General features: G+C 36.7%; 1 protein-coding gene across 1 annotated transcript in view; it reads right to left on the bottom strand.

Annotated features, from left to right (window-relative positions):
• The window catches only part of Daao2 (D-amino acid oxidase 2), a 547,438-nt gene that overhangs the window by 136,080 nt on the left and 393,167 nt on the right, over nt 1-18,191 (bottom strand). Inside the window, exon 9 of the mRNA XM_090380937.1 lies at nt 7,936-8,053. Coding sequence (XP_090237063.1) covers nt 7,936-8,053 — 118 coding nt within the window. The remainder of the gene's footprint in view (nt 1-7,935; nt 8,054-18,191) is intronic.

Here is an 18,191-nt window from a genome sequence, read left to right as displayed (position 1 = left end):
TGTGCACTGCTGCTCCTGCTTTCCTGCATCACGTGTATTTACTAATGCTAATGCTAGGTAACACTGATCAGAGTACTGATGTGGGATTTACTTAAAGATGTAATTACCATCTGGGGTAAAGAGAACGTTTTTTGCTTTCATATAGGTGGCTTCAATCACCTATATGTCTGAGACCACACGTGTGACTGAAGTCAGCTGTGTAGTCTCAGACAGTTTTTAAATTTTATACGATGGGACCAACTGATTAGGTTACAAACAGCAAATTCTAAACGGAAAGCATTCAAGGAATTAATCTTGGAAGCTACTAGGCATTTCGTACCAACTAAGAAATACTATTCCTGTTTTATGCCTAAATGGATGTCAGATGAACTAATGAGACTCTTGGCACAGAAGAAAAATGCATGGGATACATATAAATTATCAGGAGAAACTAGATATATAAGTAAATATATATAGCTTAGAAAAAAGATATATAAGCTAAATATATAAGTAGATATAAGTCTGTAATCAAGTCACAAAGGCGGTTAGGCAAGTGAAGAAAGATTACGAGAAATCTTTGGCATAGGATGCACAGAAAGAAAATAATCATATTGGTCCACTTGATGTTGATGGTTCACCTGTTGATGATCCTGCTCAGGCAGCTGACAAACTAAATAAGTATTTTACATCTACACATTCACACATTAGCATTAGTAGAGGGATATGATGCAAGAAAGCAAGCTTATATAGCATCACCCAAAAAAAATCATTCCCATTTCACCCACCAAATGTTTGTCAAGTTCTGCTTGAACTCATTTAAGCTGTTGACCACAACAGATGGAAGTTTGTTCCAACACAATTCCAGTACAACAGATGGAAGTTTGTTCCAACTATCAACCACCCGCTGGCTAAAGGCAAATTTCTGTACATCTATTCTACAATTGTCTTTCCTCAATTTGAATTGCTCAGGTGAGTAATTTGAGCAAGAAAAAGAACCCCATCAGCATTGAGCTTGCTCAAACAATTCAAGGCCTTATAAATCTCAATTAGATCACCTCACAGGTGCCCAGTCTCCAGAAGCTGCAATTTGCAGAATTTAAGCCTTTCTTGGTAACAGCAACCATTTGTTCCATTCAACAATCTAGTTGCCCTTCTCTGTACTCATTCCAGCAGCTCTACATCTTTCCTAAAATGAGACATCCAGACCTATACACAGTACTCAAGGTGTGGCCCCAACCATTGCCTTATACAAGGGGACAATCACCTCCTTATCCCTGCTAGCAAAATTCCTGTATATATCACTGACAAGACACCACGAGGTACACTTGCAGACCGTCTGCACTGCTCAGTAAACTTCATAGCTGACTGCACAATTACCCCTAGGTCCTTTTCATTCACCACTAACCTAATTGATATGTTACATACTAACTCTGGGGTTACTGCTACCCATATGCAGTACATTTGTCAATGTTAAACTTCAGATGCCAAAATTTTCCAGATCCTGTTACAGTAGTACACTATCATTCTGTCATTAACAACCCTGCCAACCTTCGTATTGCCTCCAAACTTATTCATTAACCCTGATTAACCCTGATTTATCAATGGTATTTATCAATATCATTGATAAATACAGAAAACAAAAATGGGCCAACGCCAAACCTTGAGGGACTCCACGAAGTGCACAAAGAGCAGTGTGCATTGATTACCACTCTCTGTCTTCTCCCACTCAACCATTCTTTTATCCATTGTAGCAACTTGCCCTTAATGCCATACTGCTCCAATATGTACAGTAGCTTTTCATGTGCCACAGTATCAAACGCTATCTAAAATCCAAGTTTATGATATCAAAATCATTTTTTGCATCCAGTTCCTTTGTGACCACATCATAGTATCCAATCAAATTAGTTAGAAAAGACTTCCCCTTAACAAACCCATGCTGTGCTGACTATAAATGCAGTCTTGTCTAGATGATTCTGCATTGCTTTCTTAACCATTACCTCCATTAATTTCCATGAACAGAAGTTAAACTAGCAGGTCTGTAATTACTCATTGCACCCTTTGATCCCACTTTGTGAATTGCAGACACATTTGCACATCTCCAGTCCTTGGGAACTTTCCCCGAGTCAAAGGAAGCTTTCATAATTATGGCTAAGGGTTTGCTTGCTTCCCTTAATATAACTGGATAGATTCCATCTACCCCAGAAGCCTTTCTTATGTTCAATTTCAACAATTTCTCCTCCACGTTTCTCTCAGTTATAACAAAATCATTTAGCTCACTGCCAGAGTTTAATAAACCTCTGCCATTCTCCTCCATGAATAACTCCTCATGTGTGACTGTAGATGCAAAATATGCATTCAGTTTGTCATCTACCTCAGCAAGTGCATCAAGAATCAACCATCGATGTCAAGTGGATCAATCTGATTCATCCACTTCCTTCTAGAGTAAACAAGTCTTTACTGTTTTCTTTGCATCATTTGCCCAAGATTTCTCGTAATCTGCCTTTTCTTGCCTAATGTCCTTTGTGACTTGATTACAGACTATTTTATATCTACCATATATGTGTCTCCTGATAATTTATAAAGTGCATCTTTTTTATTGTCACAAGTCTCACTAAGTTGTCTGACATCCATTTAGATCTAAATCTTGCACAGCATTTCTTAATTGTTATGAAAATCCTAGTACAGTGTTTTTTTTTTGACCTTTTGGTTGCTGCGGCACACTTTTAAAAGATGATAAAATTTTGTGGTACACAACAATCACTACTGTACTCACATATTCACAAATGCATGTAGTACAGGTGAACAGATGTAGTACAAGAAATCAAAATGTGATATCTCATTGACCACCAGAAAGTCACATCATAAATAAACCAATTTTTTTGTTTGAATTAATTTTTATTATAAAACTTGGATTTATTATTATTTTTTTTTTAAAGTTCCATTTTCTGTGGCACAACACAAACATGCCGCGGCACACAGGTTGAGAAACACTGGCCTAGTAGCTTTGAATGAATCCCATTTAGAATTTTCTGTTGGTAACATCATCATTTGGTCCCACTGTATAGAATTTAAAAAATCTCTGAGACTACTTTAGTCACCTTTACAAAAGCAAAAACCTTTCCCTTTACTCGTGATGTAGTTACATCTTTAAGTAAATCCCACATTATTACTGTACATTGTGATCACTGCCACCTTTTATCCTTTATCTGCAGATTCTTAATGCATGAAGAATCATTGCTGATAAACAGATCAAGAGTATTGCTCCCTCTGGCTGCGCCTCTCGAACATGCTGCTGTAGAAAACAATCATCTAATAAATCCAGAAAAGTCTTGTTAGTGTGTGAGTGACCAACCCCCAAGTTCCAGTCTATATCTTGGAAGTTAAAATCCCCCATTACAAGACAATCTGATTTACTAGCTTGCTCTATTTCTCTGTACAGTTGTTCATTGTACTAATCAGAGTCATTAGGCCTATAACACACTCCTATTCTCAACTTGGTTTTCCCAGTGCTTATATCACACCAAACTGACTCAACACTGCACTGTCTACAGTGTCAACAGGATGCACTTCCTTAGATTTTATATGTTTCTTAACTTTTTAATATAACTGAATAGATCTCATAAAAGCATCACTCCTTCTCCCCTTCTATCATGTCTATCCTTTCTGTACATATTGTACTCCCCAAATTCCAATTCTGTCTTCCTTATCTCTGTGTGACACCATGTCTCTGATAGCCCAACAACATCAGCCTTTGATGTCTTCACCAGCACCTCAAATTTATCAAATTTATTTGCTATACTCCTATCGTTGGTGTACATGCAAGTATACATGTACCATTTCTTACTCTGAGACACATGAGGAATTCTGTTGGGAAGTGGAGACCAGAAGTTCATCAAACTCTAACAAGGTGATAAATGATTTTTAATTCCTGAGAGGAAAGTGGAAGAGGAATTGTTGAAGTTAAATATAAGAAAGGGACTGGGGGTGGATGGGATCTGTCCAGTTACATTAAAGGAGGCAGGAAAGGTAGTAAGCAAACCCACAGCCATACTTATGAGCATTGGATTCAGGGGAGCTCCCCACAGACTGGAGATTTGCAAATGTATCCCCAATTCATAGATGGAGATCAAATAGTGACACGAGTAATTACAGACCAGTTAGTTTAACTTCTGTTCCATCGAAAATAATGGAATCACTGAATAAAGAAACATTGCAGTATCATCTACAAAAAAGGCTGCAGTTATAGTTCAGACACAGTGTGAGTTTTTTAAAGGGAAGTGTTGTCTGATCAGTTTAATTGGATACTATGATGTGGTCACAAAGGAACTGGATGTAAAAAATAATTTTGATTTCAGTCCATTCCGGTTATTTGGGACACATCGGGACTAGTGCATTTTGGCCCGATTAAGCGGCTGCCCCAATTATCCGAAGTTTCCCGTAAATATTTAAAAATACAATGTACCCTCCCCTTTACAATTGGTTCACTGTAAATGTACAATCAAATCACGTTACGATGAACTCAACATAGTCAAGTACCGTTCACTATACGATGTGCAGTAAGCGCCGGTCATTGCGATCACGTTTGTGAACTGAATTTTAATTCTATTAAATAGCGATTCTAATTAGAGAAAATAGGAGGAATATTATCCACAGGCTATAAAAGCAAAGATATATTAAGCACAAATTTACCCTTTATTACCTTACCAATTAAAAAATTAAATGATACGTGAAAATCGGAAGAATATACGTGATAATCGGAATAATTAATACGTACTGTAATATGTACATACGAACTAGTTGACATTTCTGTTCACTGACATTTATGGGCGGGGGGGGGGCTAAAATTTAAAACAGTAAAAAGATAAGCAATCATTAACAAAGAACACAGCACACACAAATTGCAAGTAACACAATACGCGGAAGTGAGAACGGAGTAACGAGTTACAAAGCTTTAAAAATAGAATGAAGCCAAGATCTGAAAATAAATTTTTTATACAGTATGATTGAAGATTTCATGGAAGTGTAAACACATTTCACCATAATAACCCACAGAATTCCAGCTGTCGGTATTATCACAAATTTAGTAAGATCGAGTTCTGTCCATTATAATGGATTTATAATAGATTTCGCTAACAGAAAAGCCCAATAAACAGGTGATTGCTAATTGTTTTTATTGTTTTATGGTTGTGACCTCCAGAATTTCGACTGAACCACGTGGTACCGTCGGAGACAATTGTAGGATAATCTCCAGTGCTGCAGTCTCCTGCCACGATTAAACGGCATGCTGTCCCAATTAAGCGCGGTAAACCCTGGCTATTTTCATGATTGGTTTCTATTTTTTAAGATTTTCCCCAAATAAACAGCTGCCCCAATTAACCGGAGGCCCAAATAACCAGAATCCACTGTACTTGGATTTCAGGAAAAGTAGTAAGCAAACCCTCAGCCATAATTATGAGAACATCCTTGGATTTGCACATGGAATACTGCTGTACAAATTGGAATATGGCATTAAGTGCAAGCTGCTGCTATTTATAAAGGGATGGTTGAGTGGGAAAAGATAGAGTGGTAATCAATGGAGACTGCTCTTTGTGGACTAATGTTGTTAGTGGAATGCCCCCAGAGTTTGCTGTTGGGTCCATTCTTGTTTTCAAAATTAATCAATGATATTGATGAAGGTATATCAAGCTTACCATCCATGTTTGCAGACGATACGAAAGTTGGCAAAGTTGTTAATAACAATAATGACAGTACGCTACTTCAACAGGATCTAGAAAAATTGGCACACAAGGTGTCAGAGCAGCTCATGGAGTCATGTAATGAAGTGATTATAAGCCAATGGTTAGGCCACACCTGAAGTACTGCATACAGGTCTGGAGGCTCCATTTTATGAAGAATGTAAAGCTGCCAGAATAAGTAGAGAGAAGGGCAATTAGATTGGTGAGGAGAACAAAGTGTGCTATTACTAAGAAAAGCTTTTCTTCTTCTACCAGTCACATAGCTCCCTGAGGAGCTGTTGTGGCCACCAACAAATTCCTGCAACTGCATCGATCATGTGCTCTACGAGCGGCATCACAAAGCGTCATGCTCAGAAGTTCACTGATCCCATCCTTCCACCTAGTTGCAGGTCTTCCTCTGTGCCTCTTCCCCATGATTTTTTCTTCCATTATATTCTTAAACAGAAAGTTTTCCCTTCTTATTATATGACCAAAAAACTTGAGAAATCTTTTGTTTATGCTATGATGAAGAATTTTAGGCTTGCCAATTTTATTCATTTGGTCATCGATCCAAGTAAGAAATACGCAGTATTAAGAAAGGCTTAAGTTTTGCAAATTGCAGCAGCTGGAGAGTAGGCAACTGAAGGTGATCTAATTGGATTTTCTAAGGCTTTTAATGGTTTGAGCAAGCTCAATGCTGGTGAGATGCTCCTGTTGCTCAGATTATGCACTTCACGGGGCATAAATTGAAATTGAGGAAAACACAGCTGCAGAATAGATGTGTGATGGAAATTTGCCTTTAACCAGTGAACGGTTGATGCTGGCACATACACTTCTGTGTGTTGTTGAGGAAGTTGATAGCTTAAATAAATTCAACGAATAACTGGACAAAACTTTTGGATTGAGTGGATGTGTAAAACGGGAAGTTTTTTTTTTATATTTTTTGGCTGATGCTGTATAAACTTGCTTTCTTTTATCATATGCCTCTATTAATCCTAATGCTAATCTACTACTTAGTCATTAAATGCTTAAATCTCCAGTGGAGTTAGTTAATTTCATTCCTCCTAAAAATCAGTCCTGTCTTATATCTCGCCAAAATGATTCTCCTGCTCTTACATTTATCTTCAATATCACTCAGATTTCTATACAAGATCACACATCTCTATTAGGGATTACCCCAACTTCTAATCTCTCTTGGCAGAAGCACATCATAAATATTGCTTCCTCTGCATGTAAAAAAGTTTTTTTCTTTCTCTCTCAGTTACTTTTCTTCTAAACAGCTAGTCACTGTTTTCAAATTTCAAATCTGGCCTACCACAGAATATTGCTCCCACATTTGGAGTGGTTTTTCAAATAGTCCTAACATATACTGCAACTAGTTAGCATCCTTTTACTTTCCAATTCAGACTCACAGAGCCAACTTTCTACTGCCTCATTTATTCCTTCAATGTCTGTTTTCTGGAACAATCTCCCCTCACCTTTATTTCCTGAAAATTAGAATTTGCTGAAGCCAATAAGTATATTTTTTCATCTTCTCAACCTTCAACCTACAATGGTACTAAGTACTATGGGTTCTAATACCTTTCACGTTTAGGTTTCTATTAAAAAAAAAAAAAAAAGAAGTTACGCTACTGCAACAAGATCTAGAAAAATTAAGCAGATGGGCTGAGAAATGGCAGTTTAAGAAGTGAAAAATGAAAAATACCTAGGGGTAATTGCGCAGTCAAATATGAAGTTCAGTATGAATTTCAATAAACAAGCTGCCAGTTGCTCAGTTCTACAAATTGCATTGTCTGGAGGCTGACTAGTCACCTGCAAGGTGACTAGTCAGCCTCCAGGTCTGACTGAGGTGTTAAAGCCTTGAATGGACTGAGCGGTGAGGTCATGGCTAATGGAATTTTTCCTTTTGTCCAAATTACATATGAGAGGGCATAAATTCAAATTGAGGAAAGATTGCAGGATTGATGTATTGAAGGGTGTTTTTTTTTGAACTGATGGTTTATAAGCTTGTTTTCTTGCATCCTTTTTCACAATAAATACTAATTTTTAGAGCACATAATATTTAAACCATGGCAGATTTCCCACTGTCACATATTTCAGACTTTAAAGCTCAATTTGTTCCCCAATTGATATCTGGGCACCCTAAGCTAGAGGGAACATTCGTTATGGCATTATTGGTGCTTGAGAGTATGAAATTTAGTTTTTAACTTGTAATCCATTTATTAAAAAAAAAAATACCTACCTTTAAACTTGGGATCAGGCTACAGCATCCATTCCAAATTTTATGGTGATCGTTTGGATCGACTGTTCTTTTCCAGTTGTCTAACTGGTGTGTGCCACCACATATTACTTCTTCAGAACTAAAGGATAATACTTATAAATAATTTCAACGACTCATAATAAATGTAAGCATTAGTTAATAGCATTTTTTTTTTCATTTTGTTTGAGTATTTTTGTCAAGGAAAGAGAAATATGAAAAAGAAAAATGTGAAGTAAGCAATAGGGGGAAAAAAACCCTTCACAACGAGATACCAGATATTGCATTACTTCGAATAAATAACGCTTCCATAGTAGAGGAGGCTACCATTATTTATTCTCAGCAGGCACCACCACTCAGACGGCACCGTTTCGACGCTTGTAGGCTTACTCACTGGTGGAAGGAGGTTTCATGTGGAGGTTTCGCTGTGGTGTATAGGATCAAGCCAAAGTAAAGCGCTTGGTCTAGCAGAGCTTGACCAAGTCTATAGACTACAAAACTATAGTCCAGACATGACAATATTAATGTATGGTACAAATGTAGTAGTGCGTTGTGCATTTAGTCTTTAAATACAGTCTCATCATTCTGTTCACTATTTGGCATCTTTCATATTATGGAATTAACTTCGCAACTGTAATGGCATGTTTGCATTATCAGGGTACCTGTTCGCCCACCAATGAGTAAGGCAACAAACTTATAAACAGTGCCACCTGAGTGGTGGTGCCCACTGAGAATAAATAACAGTAGTCTCCTCTACAAAGGAAGCGTTATTTATTCAAAGTAATGGAATACCTGGTATCTCGTGAAGGTAGCCACAATATGAGATAAAATTAAACGATGCCTTCGCACTGCATATGTAGATAAATTTATTGGGTAAACAAGGTGAGCATAATGATATGGGTTTAAACCCTGATATTATGTAGTTAATTTAAACCCATATCATTATGCCTTGTGCATTTAGTCTTTAAATACAGTGAATTCATTATTATATTAAAGAGAGTGGCACTTAGATCCTTGTGGGACCTCTTCTTCCTGGATAAATTTTGAAGAAAAGCAGTTGTGAACTCTAACTTGAAATGAGCAGCAGTGTGTAGGAAATTTCTGATAAACTGTGGTAGGTGTCTGTGTAATCCTAGATTGCATAGGTTTTACATTATACTGTATCTCCAAGCAGTGTCAAAGCCTTTTTCATTGTCAAAGAAGACCATGCTAAGATGTTCTTTCCATACGAAGACATCATGGATGTTTATTTCTGTCTTAATCAAAAGGTCAAGAGTGGATCTACCTCCACGGAAGCCAAATTGCACTGGATTTTGGAGGTCATTTCAAGCTAGAAACCAGGACAGCCAGACATTTCCTGGTTTTGGAAATGTCAAAATGTCAAAGAAAACACTAGGGAAAGTGTTTTCTATGAATATTCTGTTGTAGAGGACAGTGTCTCGAGGACTGGTTCAGTAAGTTTTGCTATCATGATGTAATGTATACAATCTGGCCCTGCTGCACATAGTTTAGTTATGGTGCAACTCTGACATTGTGAAGGGGAGATTTTATGCAGCACTGGATGCCGATTCAAAATTTATTGAGTGTTTTTAAGCTTGTGCTTTTGTGTATGAAAATATGGTGAATATGATGATGTCATAGCTGAGGATCTACCCAGAGTGTTTGCTCTGGTTTTGTAATATCAGAGCCACTGAGTGCGAGCATGGGACAAAGTGTGGGTGTTTTGCATACATTCACTGTATTTTGGCCCAATTGTTTGGGTTTTTGCTGTTCTTGTAATTGTGGAAGTGAAATGCCTCCATGTTTCCATTTTGCTGGTGTGCCTAACATGTTTTGCCTTTGCCTGTTTAAAGCTGATGAGATTTACTGTTATTGGATACTTCCTGAAGATGTTTTATTTTGATTCATGCATTAAGAATCTGCAGATAAAGGAACCACTAGGTGGCAGTGATCACAGTGTGCTGATGTGGAATTTACTCAAAGAAGTAACTACAAGGGTAAAGGGAAGGGTTTTTGCTTTTGTAAAGGTGACTACAGTGGTCTGAGACAGTTTTTAAATTATATACAGTGAGACCAACTGATGATATTACCAACAGCAAATTCTAAATGGCATTCAAAGAATCTTGGAAGCTACTAGGCTTTTAATACCAACTAAGAAATATTGTTCAAGATTTAGGCCTAAATGGATGTCAGATGAACTAATGAGACATGTGGCAGAGAAGAAAAATGTATGAGATACATATAAATTAACACAGAGACACAGAAGCCTATAGTGGATATAAGCTGGTCTGTAATCAAGTTACAAAGGACATTAGGCAGGCAAAGGCAGATTATGAGAAATCTTTGCAAAAAAAAACAGTAAAGAGTTCTTTACTTATATAAACTCCAGAAGGAAAGGGATGAATCAGATTGGTCCACTTAACATAAATGGTTTGACTATCGATGATCATACTTAGATAGCTGATAAACTGAATGAGTATTTTGCATTCACACGAGGAATTATTCAAGGAGGGGATGGCCAGAAGTTTACCAAATTCTAACAGGGAGCTAAGTGATTTTGTAATAACTGAGAGAAAAGTGGAGCAGAAACTGTTGAAGATAATGATAAGAAAGGCACCTGTGGTGGATGGAATCTATCCATTATATTAAAGGAGGCATCAAAGGAAGTAAGCAAACCTTTAGCCATAATTATGAGAGCTTCCTTGAACTCAGGGGAGGGATCCCTGGACTGGAGATGTGCAAATGTGACCCCAATTCGCAAAGGAGGATCAAAGGGTGACAAGTAATTACAGACTTGTTAACTTCTGTTCTGGGGAAATTAATGGAGACACTGGTCAAAGAAGCACTGCAAGATCATCTAGACAAGACCAGTTATAGTTCAGACACAGCATATTTGTTAAGGGGAAGTCTTGTCTGTTGAATTAGATTGGTTAATATGATGTGATCACAAAGGAACTGGATTCAAAGAATAATTCTGGTATCATATACAGGTAACCCTCGTATAACACGGTTATTAGGTTCCTGTAAAATGTTTTGTTGTGCGAAACCATGTTATATGGGACTAAGAAAAAGTACAAAAATGGGGATTACGTTCGAAAAGTTAACAAAAATACACTATTTCGTTAACAAAACTAACAAAAATACACCATTCTAGATTTTGTGTATCATCTGCTCTCTTTAAAAAAATCAGTAATCTGGGTTTGTTTGCTTTTGCTTGATAAATCTTTGTGAATTCCATTGTATGGAACTAAGCATTTTTGAAGCTCCCTTTTGAACTTTGGGCTCCTTAAATTCAAGAATCTGCATTCAAAAAATAGGATTCTAATTGCTAACTTTATGCCTTCCCCTCTGCTTTTTAGTGTAAAATTTGGAAGTTTAGAATTTTCATCTGCTCTATCATCCTCTGAATTGATTTCACCTTGGTTTCACCTTCGATACCATTTCCACCAAACCCGCTTCGCCAGCCTCTTTTTTTGAACGTCTTTAGTAATCATATCTTTTTTTTATTTTTTTAGGAGCATCGGCGACTAAGGTCATGTTACTCTGTGTATATTGTCTATAAATTGCGTGTGTCCTGAGGTCGAGTTTCTTTTTTGCTGGACAAAAAACCCCAAGTTTCCCGGAGAAAAAAACATGCTACCCTCACTCGAGCCTGGCCTGGCCTGACTAACTCAGCCACATTGCGAAAAAGACCCATAAAAATTCCTCCCTTCATCGACAATATTCGAACTCGGCTATTTTCCAGCTAGTGTGGGGAGGAGGGCGATTCTATCAACTGTGCTACCCACAAGGACTTCAGTAGTCATATCAAGAAAACAGTCCCCTCCTACCGACGTAGCAAATTCTACTATCGCACCGATTCCGTTTTCTGCCCGTTCGATAATATTTCTGAATGAACTGACTCTGGCCATACATTTTTTCACACACATTTAATGTTGACGGTTTTACTTCTTTCAGCTATGCTTCTGATACAGTCCACAATCGAGAAATGTTTCCATGCCTCCATTACTTCCAATAAATTCGGAATCAATTTTTTCCAAAATCCATTGTAACGATTTTCTGATGGAATGAGTTTTAAAGGTGGATATAACCTTGGGAAATAAACTGATTTTAATAATAATAATATAATGCCTAGATCTAATGGCTGAATGAAAGAAGTTGTATTAACACAGTACAACTGTGGTGGTAGGAACATAACTTCAATGTTTGGATGACTTTAAACTTTTGGATGGCTTGGTGTGCTATCCAATAGTAATAAAACTAGATTTTTTCCACAAGTTCAATAGCACAGAACGTAACACGGGAATTTCCCAATAAAATAAAATACAGGGATTTATCATTTTTTTTTTTTGACTAGCGAGTCAATGACAGGGATTCAAAAAGAGTGGAAACGTTGGAAAATTACATACAACGTAATAGCAGGGTTTTCCCCGCACAAAAACTCAAAAATATCCCATTATGCGAGATTTACAAAATTCTCTAACCGTGTTATATAATTATCGTGTTGTACGAGGATTGACGCAATTTATCAATCGTGTTAGAGCAAAACTATGTTGTAGAAGTACTGTGTTATACGGGGGTTGTGTGTACTTGAATTTTATGTAGGCTTTTGATACTGTTGCACATAGAAGACTGCTGTACAAATCGAGCAGTGTGGCATTGAGGGAAAATTGCTGCTATTGATAAATTGATTGTTAAGTGGGAGAAGACAGAGAGTGGTAATCAATGGACACTGTCTTCATGGAGTAAGATTAGTACAGTCCCAAGGGTTCAGTTTTTGGTCCATTGTTGTTTTCTGTATTTATTACTGATACTGATGACGGTATATCAGGCTTAATGTCTACGTTTGCAGATGATACGAAGATTGGCAGGATTGTTAATAAATAAAAATTAATATTAATCTTTATTGTTAATAAGTAAAATGATTGTTAATAAGTAAAATGAGTTAGTAACATGGACAGTTGAGGGTTCTGTTGTGGTAGGAAATATGTGTAAGTTAACAGTGGAGTGTTTGGTCGTGGTGGGAATAAGAAAAGGGTAGCGCCCTGGGTTTTCTTCTTGAAAGAGTTCTTAATAGGTGGAGCGAAAAAACGAGGGTAGCACCCTATGAGTTTTTCCTTGTGATAAGTTTTAATAAAGTGGAGTGGAGAAGGAGTTAGTGTGAGATGCCCTATGAGTTTTCCTTGTGATAAGTTTTAATAAAGTGGAGTGGAGAAGGGGTTAGAGTGAGATGCCCTATGAGTTTTCCTTGTGATAGGTTTTAATAAGGTGGAGAGAAAGGGAGCGAAATCCGCAGAATCAGTAGCTCGAGAGAAAGCAGCGAAAATGCGAAATTAGTAGCTCAATGAGAAGGAAGGAAGCAGCGAATGGATGGTAGCCCGAATAAGGTGGAGAAAGAACCCCAGTCCCAGTGCAGCAAAGAGTTCCTAAAATTCATCTGTAGCAAAAATTCAGGTGTAGCTGATGAAAGAGATCCCCAGAAGGTACCCTGAGAGCCAGGAAAGCTTGGAACCTCCCCGGAAAGGAAAGAAAAAAGATAGAAGTAGGTGAGATATTGTTAAGTACTGTAAGTTAACAAGGACTGTGAGTGAAACAGTATAGTGATTAATTAATGAAAAAGGGATAGCACTAGAAGTAAATTGATTGATAAATTATCTCTTAAGTAAATTATATATATATACTAACAGAGTTATTATGTAAAAAAGGGGTTATTGTTAAATGCAAGAGAAACGAAAGATAAGTAATAGATTAAATTGGTGTTCAAATGATTATAATATGTTAGAAGGATAATTGAACTATATAAAAAACCTTGAATGTTTTAAGGACAGATAATTGAATCCTATGAGACGTTTTGATTATGTTTTAAGGATAGATAATTGAATATAGTGTTTGTATTGATGAAGAATTGTTGGTCCAACTGAAAGACTAATAACAAATAGAGACTTTAGGAAAGTTAAGATTGGTCTTCAGTGTATTGTAACAGAATGGCGAGAACACACAGTATAATGATGAAAATAGCATATTGATTGTTAATATAAGAATAATATATGCAAGGTATCCTTGACTTAACCTTGTATGCATATTACATGTTTTTTTATCCAATTGTATATTATGTTGTATATATATATATATGTAAATAAACTTATTATTATTATTATTATTATTATTATTATTATTATTATTATTATTATTATTATTAGCTATATTATGGTGCAAAGACGCCTGAGGCTTATGCTGCACAAGACAAAAAAAAAAAATCCCTAGTTACCCTAGGAGAGAGAGAGAGAGAAAGAGAGAGAGAGAGAGAGAGAGAGAGAGAGAGAGAGAGAGAGAGAGAGGAGAGAGAGAGAGAGAGAGTCAAAAGTAGAAGGGAATCACCAAGAAAGAGGAGAATGATGATATCCAGCTCAGAACCCTGGGTGTTTTGTTGTTATTAATCTGAGCTTGTTATTCCTGAACACTCAGCCTTTCCGAAGGGAATTATAAATAATAGAGAAGTTCCCTTGAATCTGGAATTCTCCTGTGAAGTAAAGTCAGATGCCTAAGTGGGGGAAATAAGAATAAAGTGGACAAACACATAATAGGGAACAAAACGAAATAAAAATAAGAACAATAAAACAATAACTAAATATATAAACAATCATCATCTATTATTTTCCACCCCCCACAAACTACAGGCAGCCCATCTTGATCCCAAAACTCTACCAATCTTTATACAGGTTACCCCCGCTTAACGCTGATAATTCGTTCCGGGAAAATAGAGCGCTAAGTGAATCCGCGCTAAGCAAGCGCCGCATTCCCATAAGGTAACATATGTATTTGTGAGTTGCGGTCGGTACCATAGGATATTTCCTAATCAATAATAAACGGTAGTAAAAAGATGCACAAATGTCGGTCAAAATATTTAATAGTCAAATATTTGTACATATAAAATATTCTGCGTTACATACGTATATAATTATGTGGTAACTACTTACGTATCAAAATTAAACTTAAAATTCCAATTAAAATCATGAATTTAATTGATCTGAATTGATTTAATTTAATTGATAAATTTAATCACGAAAAATGTGTCGATTTTGGGTTGAACTTTGGCCCTCTTCCAAATAAATTAAAAGGGGCGTTAATTTTAAATCCCCGCAGCGTTACCACCCAACAATAAAGTCACCCGATCCTTCGCCGCTTTGAAACCTGGCATGTTTTTTTTCTTCTTTCAATATGAAACTTCTTTTAGGCATTCGTTTCCACAAAAGTCCTGCTTCATCTATGTTAAAAACTTGTTGAGAAGTATAACACATAATACCCTTATTCAATAATTTTAACAAGTTCTTTTTTGAAAGTTTCGGCTCCTTAATCTGCACTTGCGGCTTCTCCCTGGATTTTAAATCTATTCAACCAGCCCTTACTAGTTTTAATTTCCACGTTTTTTTTTTTTTTTTTGGTGTTTTCTTCAGATCATTATATTGGCTAATCTTTCTCTCTCTCTCTCTCTCTCTCTCTCTCTCTCTCTCTCTCTCTCTCTCTCTCTCTCTCTCTCTTTTATAAAATTTAACTTAACTGAATTCTGGATTGGATATTATCTTCAATAAAATTAGTTAGAGTCTTTCCATTTCAATCCTAATAGCCGGCCTAACCCTAGTTGCTTGCAGTGGAACAGCTATCTTTCCCGCTGCTAAAATTAATTCCTTATTTATTTTTTTTTTTTATAATTGTTCTTACAGTTAAACTTGCGAGTCCTAAATTATGGCACACATCCGCTTGTCTTTGACCCGAATCGATTCGCTTCAAAACGTCTAATTTAATTTTCAAATTCAACTTTTTCTTACATTTAGAGTCTTCGTACTGCGCCCAGACGTTGTTACTTTTTCATTCTTTTTACATTTTTCGAAAATGTAACTGCGTTGGTTGCATTAATTACGATACAATGTTCAAGTAAACTGTCCGCTACGCACGATGTCCAATACTGTACTGAGTGATGACTAGACTTCAGATAAATGCATATAACGCAAATATTACAAGCAATATACTTGGTCATTTTTTAAAATGTTGATCTCGGAACTACGTAACAAGTGACTGTACTGCAATTAAATTAGCGTGCGAGAAAATTTTACTGAGCGTGGGAAACGTTTTAACCGTATTTTTATATTCATTTTCAAGCTATCGACTCCATCAAATGAAACGATTTCGTTAAATATGCCAAAAATACAATCAGTAAAAGAGCGTTATAGTGATCTGTGACAGCGTTATAGTCAGATATGGGTTATAATATGAACCGCGTTATAGCGAATCAGCGTAAAGCGAACCGCCTTATAACGGGGGCCTGCTGTAATATCAATTCCAAGTTGTTCGGATATTTTGGAAAGTTCAATTTGGTTCTTATTGGATTGATGAAAAATAGTATATATCTTATCAATAAATATTTTAAAATGATTTACTTGCTTTATTTCCTTTATCGAATCATCTAAAACAAGATGGAGGCGATGATTTAAGCAGTGCCATATTATTATGTTTGGAAACTGTTTTGCAATCCTAGTGCTCACTCCACATTTTCTCCAAAGAATAACGCTGGCACCATCGGAGCAAAATCCTATTAAATTTTTTTCTAGGTAGTTCTTAGTAAGCCCAACATTATTTAAACTTTCCATAACTGAAGAACATATTATCTCTGCATCTTGTTTTTCCAATTCAACTAGTTCAACGAAATTTGTTGATGTAACTGAATCCAAGGCCAATTCTAATACAACAAATTCTGATTTTGGTGTTTTATTGAAAAAATCTGTCAAACTCTGTTGCCTTTTCATCCTTTTAAGGGGTACTGAAAAAAATTTTAAAAATGTTTTATTTTAATATATTATAGAGCAGGAGCGGATATGTGCCTATATATTTAAATATTTTTACTGGTTCTGTCCACGTGTGGTCATAGCATAAACTTTTATAAACAAAGCACTATGCTTATACCATTGATAAACATCAATCAGAACATACATTTTCTTCATTTTATCGATACTAAACGAAAATTTCTTGCTGAATTAATAAATGGCATAGGGTATGCAGATTAAATACGATAGAATACCAGGCGCCCACCTTAGAGAGAATCGTGATCATTTTAACAACCGGTTCGCCGAACTCAACAAAAAATTAGGTATCGGTTCTACGGAACCGGTGCGAACCGGCTGAATCCCACCACTGCATCTATCCAGTTATATTAAAGGAGGCGGCAAAGTAAGTAAGCAAACCATTAGCAATAATTATGAGAGCATCCTTGGACTCAGGGGAGGTCCCCACAGACTACAGATGTGCAAATGTATCCCCAATTCACAAAGGGGGATCGAAGAGTGACACGAGTAATTACAGACCAGTTAGTTTAACTTCTGTTCTGGTTAAATAATGGAGTCACTGGTTAAAGATGCATTGCAGGATCATCTAGACAAGACTGCAGCAATAATTCGGACATAGTAGTAGTAGTAGAAGTAGTGGCATGTGATGCAAGAAAGCAAGTATATGAGCTTATGCACCATCAGCCAAAAAAAAAAAAAAATCACACCATTCCCTCCAAATGCCTGTCCAGTTCCTCCTTAAATTTATTCAACCTATCAACTTCCACAAAGACAAATGGAAGTTTGTTCCAGCAATTAACCACCCGCTGGCTAAAGGCAAATTTCCGCACATCTATTCTACATGTGTCCTTTCTTAATTTGAATTTATGTCCCCGTAGGTTCGTTATCTGAACAAATGGAAGGATTCCATCAGAATTCAGCGTGCTCAACCCATTCAAGGCCTTATACACCTCAATCAGATCACCGCGCATGGATTTGTTAAGGGAAAGTCTTGTCTGACAAATTTGATTGGATATTATGATGTGGTTACAAAGGAACTGGATGCAAAAAATAATTTTGATATCATATACTTAGATTTCAGGAAAGCTTTTGATACTGTTGCGCATGGAAGACTGCTGTACAAATTGGAGCAGAATGCTATTAAGAGGAAGTTGCTACAACGGATAAAAGGAATGTTGAGTGGGAGAAGAGAGAGAGTAGTAATCAATGGGTGCTGCTCTTCGTGGAGTACAACATGGTTCAGTGTTGGGTCCACTGTTGTTTTGTATATGAAATTTGAAGTCAGATATGTAGTTTTCTGAGCAATGCAGACAGGCTGCCAGGGCAGGTCACGGGGTTTTGTCAATGATATACAGGAATTTTGCTAGCAGGGAAAAGGAGGCGATTGTCCCTCTGTATAAAGCA

The sequence above is a fragment of the Mastigoproctus giganteus genome, chromosome 9 (genome assembly GCF_048544385.1).
Source record: "Mastigoproctus giganteus isolate SK-2022 chromosome 9, ASM4854438v1, whole genome shotgun sequence".
NCBI classification, from domain to species: domain Eukaryota; kingdom Metazoa; phylum Arthropoda; class Arachnida; order Uropygi; family Thelyphonidae; genus Mastigoproctus; species Mastigoproctus giganteus.
This window is presented reverse-complemented; position numbering and strand designations above follow the sequence as displayed.